General features: G+C 40.3%; 1 protein-coding gene across 1 annotated transcript; it reads left to right on the top strand.

The window, feature by feature from the left end:
- The first annotated feature begins 437 nt into the window (after nucleotides 1–437).
- LOC120746064 (four and a half LIM domains protein 2-like) lies at nucleotides 438–7,201 on the top strand. Its single transcript, XM_040051282.1, has 6 exons — nucleotides 438–598; nucleotides 2,492–2,671; nucleotides 2,782–2,956; nucleotides 3,354–3,523; nucleotides 4,945–5,131; nucleotides 6,622–7,201. The coding sequence occupies exons 2-6, from the start codon at nucleotides 2,516–2,518 to the stop codon at nucleotides 6,771–6,773; spliced, it is 840 nt and encodes a 279-aa protein (XP_039907216.1). The 5' UTR covers nucleotides 438–598; nucleotides 2,492–2,515; the 3' UTR covers nucleotides 6,774–7,201.
- Nucleotides 7,202–7,999: the final 798 nt, after the last annotated feature.

The raw sequence follows: 7,999 nt of genomic DNA, 5'->3' as shown, positions 1-7,999 counted from the left end.
CAGACCCAGGACATGCTGGAGAGATTATATCTCTCGGTTGGCCTGGGAACGCCTTGGTGTTCCCCCGGATAAGCTGGAGGAGGTGACTGGGGAGAGGGAGGTCTGGGCTTCTCTGCTTAGGCTGCTGCCCCCGCGACCCAGCCCCTGATAAAGCGGATGAAGATGGATGGATGGTCATTAAAATGGAAAATCCTCTGGGCAAAATGTGCATGAAACCTGCAGATAAACCACTAAAGACCAGCACAGACGTTATTATCTTATTATCTCACATTTGGAGTCACCCTCACAAGTTTTATAACGGGTAGGAAAAACAAGTTTTATTTATAAATGGGCAAACGTCAAACTAAAGCTCATCACAGATCCTTTTTTATTTGATAGAGTTTGTTTTGAGCTTTTCACAGCAGGATTTTCTGGGATTTGCAGCTTTTTGGTTCGACTTTATACCCGTCTGAATTTAACCTGCCCACTTTGGTCAGACCACTGCTTCCGCCTCCACGCCCCAGTGTGGGTCACATCATGCCTGGGCTGTATAAAGGAGATGGACCACAGCGCTCAGTAGACACCTCGGGTCCTCGACTGCTACCAAGCTGCCTTTCTGGTAAGATTTTATGTTGAGTTGCTTTACTAACTAATTGAATCATTCATTAAATCTGCATCATTTTTTGTATAGTAATAGTTGGTGTATTTGTAAATTCCCCATGATTAGCTGAATATTATCCAACTTCCTCTGGAGGTTTAGCGGATTAATTGTTGAGCAACTTTTTAGGGGGAGTGAGGGAAAAGTGAACACAGACTTTTTTCAGTAAATTCTAAAAAGTTTGTCTGGTATTTGGCCAGTACACCATGACATAATGACATTTAAATAAACTCAATTAAAGAGATGTATTGGGCACAAAAAGACTTACTGAGGAATGGTTATGAAAGTACAGTAAGAGGAGCAAAGGTAGAAATGGGATTTATAGCAAAGTACTGATGTCAGCTCACTCAGCACTGAAAGGACTGAGGATTAACAAAGGATTAGAGGTTGTTTATGTGGGGCTATTAAGTATACAGTGGTTGTTTTGTTTGCTTAGATGGTAGAGAAAAAGTATAGATGGCAGACAGGATGTATAAGTCACAGAAGCACATATATATAATGAGAGAAGCCAGAATAAAAAAGGCACAAAGGCTACAGAGGAATATGGTGGGCGCTGATTTTGAAATATATTTGGGGAAAATAGTGGATATAGATGGGTGTCGACACCAAACAGCATCCCAACATTATTGCCTATGTCAAGAGTCCACTTACTTAGCAGAGGCTGCTTTGGGTTTCTGAGGAATTTTAGAGGTGTTCACATGATTTTGGATGAAGAGGACAGTAGAGAAGAAATTCTGCATATTTCCTATTTGTCAAACTATTACTTGACTAAAACAGGCTGGAGCACAGTACAAAAAATAACAGATTTGGAAATAAAATGCACATTAAAAGGGTTATGTTGATGATAAGGTTCTGTGAAAACTTTCAAATTAAAAAGGAAACATTAACTGCTGAACCTAACTATTCAAAGTATCAGTTAACTTAACTAGCATCTGAAAACAACTTCATAAATATTGCCAATAGACTAGCTGTTGTATTTAAACTGATACTGTACAAATCCTTCAAATAGCATGCTATTTTACATTCTTACTTCATAATAAAATATTTTTTGGAAGTAGAAACACAAGAATGATAGTATACAGACAGTAAAATAACAGGTTTGTGCAGGCAAATGTAGCTGTTATTTCTTACAGTGTTGTTTTCTTAAATAATTTCTACAAAGACACCCCAAGGTACCATCCAAAAGCCTTCTTCCTGATCACAAAGCAGCTTTAAAACTTTTCTTTCAAATTCAAGTCAATAATAATCTTTTTAACTGACCTTTATAGTAATTAAGAAGAGATCTGAGCCTATGGGTGTAATTAAATATGCAGTTTCTTCAAAACCAGCACGACTATAAACAAGCAGGATCTCTTCCAAAAGCTGATTTCTGGATGTTGTATAAGACTTTCAATAGGGACTTTCTTTAAACCCACCACTTCTTAAAGCAAGAATTTAACTGTAAATCATTCTTCAATAGCTCTTTATCTTTTACTCCTCCTCCATCAATACTCTCACTGATTTTCCATCATGTGTTTTTTGTTTTTAACCTACTTTTAATATTAGTTTTAGACTCTATTGAAGAGTTGAGTTTATACTTCATTTCAGCCCCATTTTCAGAGCTATTGGTGACATTCCTTTAGCTAATTTGCTGAGTGTAGTGCTTTATTAACTTCACAGGAATTCCAGTTAGGTTACACGTGCTCATAAAGGCATGATGATCATTAATATGTTTATGTGCCACGTGGTCCTGAGATAGTACTGTGATTCTTTTGTAGAAAAGTCTCTAATTGTACAAAATGTGATTACATTTGAGCCAGCGATTGCTCCTGTGTGTGGCTGCAGTTATGCAACGTTTATAGCACTCTCTTACAGAGCATAGGACTCAGAAGAGTCGCAATGGGCGAGCGTTATGATTGCACAGAGTGTCAGGAGTCCCTGTACGGCCATAAGTACATCCTGAAGGAGGAAAAGCCCTACTGCATCAAGTGCTATGAGACGCTATTCTCCAACACTTGTGAAGTGTGCCAGAAGCTCATCAGCTGCACAAGCAAGGTAAAATACCCACATTTTAACTGCTACATTTTTCTTACAGTGATTCTTGTTTTTGCCATTGTTTAAATATTTCCACGAACTACAGAACCTGAGAGTGTTTGTCTCTGCAGGATCTGTCGTACAAGGATCGCCACTGGCACAGCGACTGCTTCCTCTGCAACAAGTGCAGCCGGTCTCTGGTCGATCGGCCCTTTGCCACCAAAAATGAAGCGCTCATGTGCATCGAGTGCTACAGCAACGAGTACTCTGCCAAGTGCCACGCATGTCTGAAGAACATCATGCCAGGTTAGGAAACTCTAAGGTTACTGTAGCACACACAGATTCTAGGTCTGACCAGCAATTTCAGCTGTCAAGATGGCAGCCAACAAAATTCCAATATACAATTTATTCGTCAAATTGTTGATATCAATAGGAAACAATCTCCACTACAATAATGATATAAACATGGAGGGATAAAATAGTCCAGTGTCCCACTTCCAAAAGTGTTGTAGCGTTTGCAGTGTGGGCTATGAGTAGACTAGAGTATGACCTTCGCCACTGAGTTTTTACAGCCACAGCCGCTTTAGCAAGTTGGAGATTTCCCAAATGACAACACAGCGATACATCAGCACCAGATGGATTAAACTAATAAATGACATTTGTTAGTCACTCTCTCTCCTTCTCCGTCTTGTGCACCCACCAGGCTCTAAAAAGATGGAGCATAAGGGCAACAGTTGGCATGAGAGTTGCTTCACCTGCAACCGTTGCCAGCAGCCCATTGGCACCAGGAGCTTTGTCCAGAAGGATGCCAACAACTACTGTCTGCCCTGCTATGAGAAGCAGTTTGCTCTGCAGTGCGTCCACTGCAAGAAGGTAAAGTGACACGCTGTGGCTAATAATCATCGCTGTGTTTGTTAAGCTGCAGATTCAACTGGTCTGACATGTAAAAAGAAAGGTCTTACACAGGCTCTGTATACTTGGCCTGATAAATGGTCCAAATCAATGTAAATGCTGCCATAATGAAAATACATGCAATGAAGGCGGGTAAAGATTCACATCCATGGTACGTAACAGTTCTGGGCAGGAAACAGATGGTCACACAGGCAGGGATCGGAGGCGTCTTTTTGTGCTAAAAGCTGAGAGAGCAGTCATCTGCCTCCCCTGTGACTAAGTCAGCAACAAATGCACAAAAATGACAAGAATGCGAAGTTAGACTGGTTTACAAAGGCAAAGAGCGGTAAATGAAATAACAGGATTTTTTATTTTACAAACAACATTACCAAAACAGACAGGAACAATACTAAAAAACAAGATGATCAGTTCCTCTCAGTCAACATCACATGACATGGTGGTAGCTTGATAATTCACATCCACAAGTACAGCAAGTACAGCAAACAAAATACCTCAATTTCTAGTGTCACTTCCAAGGATAAAGCAAAGCAAACTATGCAAGGCTTAAATGTTTAAGACGTGCTTAGCTTTGGGTGCAATACTGGGTGATGTTTGCACCTTTATTTGGGCGTAATACCACTCTCAGCATGCATCTTTCTGCAAAATACTTTTATGTACAGTATTGTTTGCACACTAATATTTAATCATACTTAATCACAGTGAGAAAATCTGAATGAAATTTATGTGCATACTAAAATTTGGTCACTTTAGCCCATTGCTAGGAGGTTGCCAGGCAACCTAATGATGGCATAAAATATGCATTATTCAAGTTGTGTAAATAAATCGTTGTTTGTTTGGGGGTTTTTAAATAGTAAAATCCAAAAATGACAGTGTTATTTATCAAGCTTTATGGATGTATCAGTGTTAAAAACAGGTCTTTTAAACCCATTTCTTGGTAGTTGCTAGGCAACATGACATTATATGAGCTATAGATAAGAGCCTTCGGGGGCTTAAGATGTACCTGTGTGACAAGTTTGGCAGCTCAAGTGAGAAAAGTATTTAACTCAGTGGGAGTTACAGAGTTGTAGTCGAAGGCATGGAATCCTGGTCTTGTTCTTTTAAACGATTTCTCACCTTATTCAAAATTTTTGCTCTAGCTTATGCTTGACAGCTGGATTATCAGTGTGTTTCTGCTCTGACACGGTATTAAAAACATTTGAAAAGGTATTTTTAGACCTTAAGATTCAATATATGTCCGACGCAGATGGTATAAAACATGTAGCTACGGTTACATAACCTGGTTGTTTGTGAAAGTATGTTTTGAAGCCTGGGACTGGGTCTTTTCACAACCACAGTTATCCCCCTGCTGGTCATTTAAACATTTGTAAAATGCTCTTTTTCAGCCCATCACCACTGGAGGTGTGAACTACCACGACCAGCCTTGGCATAAGGAGTGCTTTGTTTGCATCGGGTGCAAGCAGCAGCTGGCCGGCCAGAGGTTCACTTCTCGAGATGATTTTGCCTACTGCCTTGATTGCTTTTGCAACCTGTTTGCTAAGAAATGTGCTTACTGCACCACCCCAATCAGCGGTAAAGGTCATGCTACGCTCATATCAGAAGTACTGCCCTTCATGTTACACATCAGCATATAACCAGGGAGTTACCGACACTTTGCACCTTTAAATTTTTCATTTTCTTGCTTTACGCGTTTAATTTTTATGACCCACAGTGTTCAGGATAAACTATTAAGGTGCTTAATTTAGCTGTGGTATCAGTTTGACGACTGTACAAAGGGGATTCTTGTCCAAACGAGCTTGGCATGTTGAGTCGAGGCTCATTGGAAAATGAATTACTAGAAATATGCTGGAATTATGATTTTAAGTCCACACTTTAACAATTTTTCCTGTTAAATTATACTAAACTACTGGCAGCTTCATCTGGCAGCATGACATCCACATTCCAGTGGAGCTGCTGTTTGTGTGAGCATTGAAGGTATTTGCTGATAAATGAACAATAGTAGACTGTAAAAATACCCTCTATTTTTGTTGAAGTTCAGGTTTGTTCTCCAGAAACTGAATTCTCCCTTAAATAAGTGTGACTATGGGTAAACACAAAATCAGTTTAAAATAATATACAAGGGAACGCTTGCACAGAACGCCACGGTGGCACGGTGGTTAGCACTGTTGCCGCACAGCAAGAAGGTCCTGAGTTCAATTCCACCATCAGGCCGGGGTCTTTCTGTGTGGAGTTTGCATGTTCTCCCCGTGTTTGCGTGGGTTCTCTCCGGGTACTCCGGCTTCCTCCCACCGTCCAAAGACATGCAGCTTGTGGGGATAGGTTAATTGGATAATCCAAATTGCCACTAGGTGTGAATGTGAGTGTGAATGTTTGTCTGTCCCTATGTGTTAGCCCTGTGACAGACTGGCGACCTATCCAGGGTGTACCCCGCCTTTTGCCCTATGACAGCTGGGATAGGCTCCAGCGCCCCCCGCGACCCTGAAAAGGATAAGCGAATGGATGGATGGATGGGAACGCTTGAAATTATGGACTCTTTCGTAGTTTCTTTGTAACATATGAACTCAGGACTGAGTAAATTAGTACACCTTACTGGTCCCAGGTTCCCCTTTCGAACTACATTTAAGCTTTAGCCGGTTCGTCTTTTAATGTATGATTAGCCATTTGCATTACCTAATAAAATGTTCAGGGAGTTTATCATGCAATGTCAAAATTCTACTAAACAAATAATTGTCTACTTGTCTTCAAAGACTGAATAACAAGTTTAAATGGTTTTGGCCGTGGCTTTCATCACTTTTTATTTTGGGCCAACGGGCAACCATAAGTGCGACTTAAAGCAGCACTTTAAATATCACACCCAGAAGCAAGACAAATCTAATACTGCAAACTTTTGATCATGGGAGCATACTTAAAAGCAACTTAATCTTAACTGCTTTTAGGTGACGATCACAGTATAAACCACCCCTCCTCAGCATCCTGCGTGGATCCACTCACCATCAATTACGGAGTTATTTCATTACCCAGATCATGAGACTCCCCTTTACTGACTCTTCTCTCCATCTCAGGTCTTGGGGGGAGCAAATACATCTCTTTCGAGCAGCGCCAGTGGCACAACGATTGCTTCAACTGCAAACGGTGCTGCGTGTCTCTGGTTGGTCGGGGTTTCCTGACGTGCAAAGACGACATCCTGTGCCCCGACTGCGGCAAGGACATCTGAGCGAAATCCACCAGAAGACAACCCGAGCCGGATTGGCTGCCTGTCGGCATGCACAGCAGCATTCACCTAACTTTGCATGATTTGAATCATTTATCAGTGTCTTAAACATTAACATGTTTTTTATGCATGCACTGAAGATACTGCGTCTTATGTGAATGACCTGCAGCCTTTATTCCCCATCAGGATTTCTGCATTTTGCTCAGAAAACATCCATACGTGGAACAAGAACATGTTTTACTTTCAAGTCAAGAATGCTGTAACCCAAATATACTATGTGACAGCACATGTAAGAGCATGTGAGGCTGTTCTTAACTGATATCACTATGATGTAATTGTTACTACTAATGTTGTTTGTTCTAATTAAATCATTGCTATGTAATCTAATTCCAATCTGTTAGGCACAATAAAGAGCTTTAAAGGATGCTAAACTGGATTAAGGCTTTGACATGCTGGCCCACTAGCTATGCTGAGTCAAAAATCCAGAAAGACAGTATACATTTACACAGTTATGACACAAAGTTTGCATGACAAAGTTAGCCAAAAAAAAGACCCAATTTACAAAAATTCGTTTTACGTTCTTATATGTTTAGTATTAAAACATTCATTAATTTGTGCAGAAATTAATCATATTGGGTTTAGCCTAAACTATCAGGAAAGAGGGGAAAGGGATCCTGCAACAATATCCTCATATCTTGTTAAACAAAGGAAATATGCAGTCAAGACAGAGGGATGAGAACACACTGATATGTAATAAAAATGCTTTAGATTATAACAGCAACACTTAAAAACCAGAAGCTTATAATGGCAACCAAACAGCTGATTGTATTATCCTGTAACATGAATATTTTGTTTTTTTCTTGTTTTTTTTAATGAAAGAACTGTGCAGACTCCCAAAAGGTTGATTCTGTTCATCTGGACGTAGCGTTTTCAGTGGGACAAAGGTTTCCTCACTCATCCAAGTGACTTCTTCAGTCTCAGCTGACTGCAGGTTTCCCCAACCTTATAAACAGTACATTTACACAATAACTGAAACTAGTCCACTGAATAAGTGGGCTCAGTCAGCTTTCGGGATTTACTTACCTGGATGATTGAGCATGCATCAAGACAAAACTGTGCAGACTGTTAGATGCAAGAATCAGACAAGCGAGCAGAAGGTCTGAATGATCAATCAGTCTTCATCTGTATGATAGACACAACTAGTGTCAATACGGACAATGTAATTAGCA

This window comes from Simochromis diagramma, unplaced genomic scaffold, assembly GCF_900408965.1.
Source record: "Simochromis diagramma unplaced genomic scaffold, fSimDia1.1 OVJJ01000107.1, whole genome shotgun sequence".
In the NCBI taxonomy this organism is placed as follows: Eukaryota; Metazoa; Chordata; class Actinopteri; order Cichliformes; family Cichlidae; genus Simochromis; species Simochromis diagramma.
The sequence above is the reverse complement of the archived record's forward strand: the minus strand, read 5'-3'. Positions and strand labels throughout refer to the sequence as shown.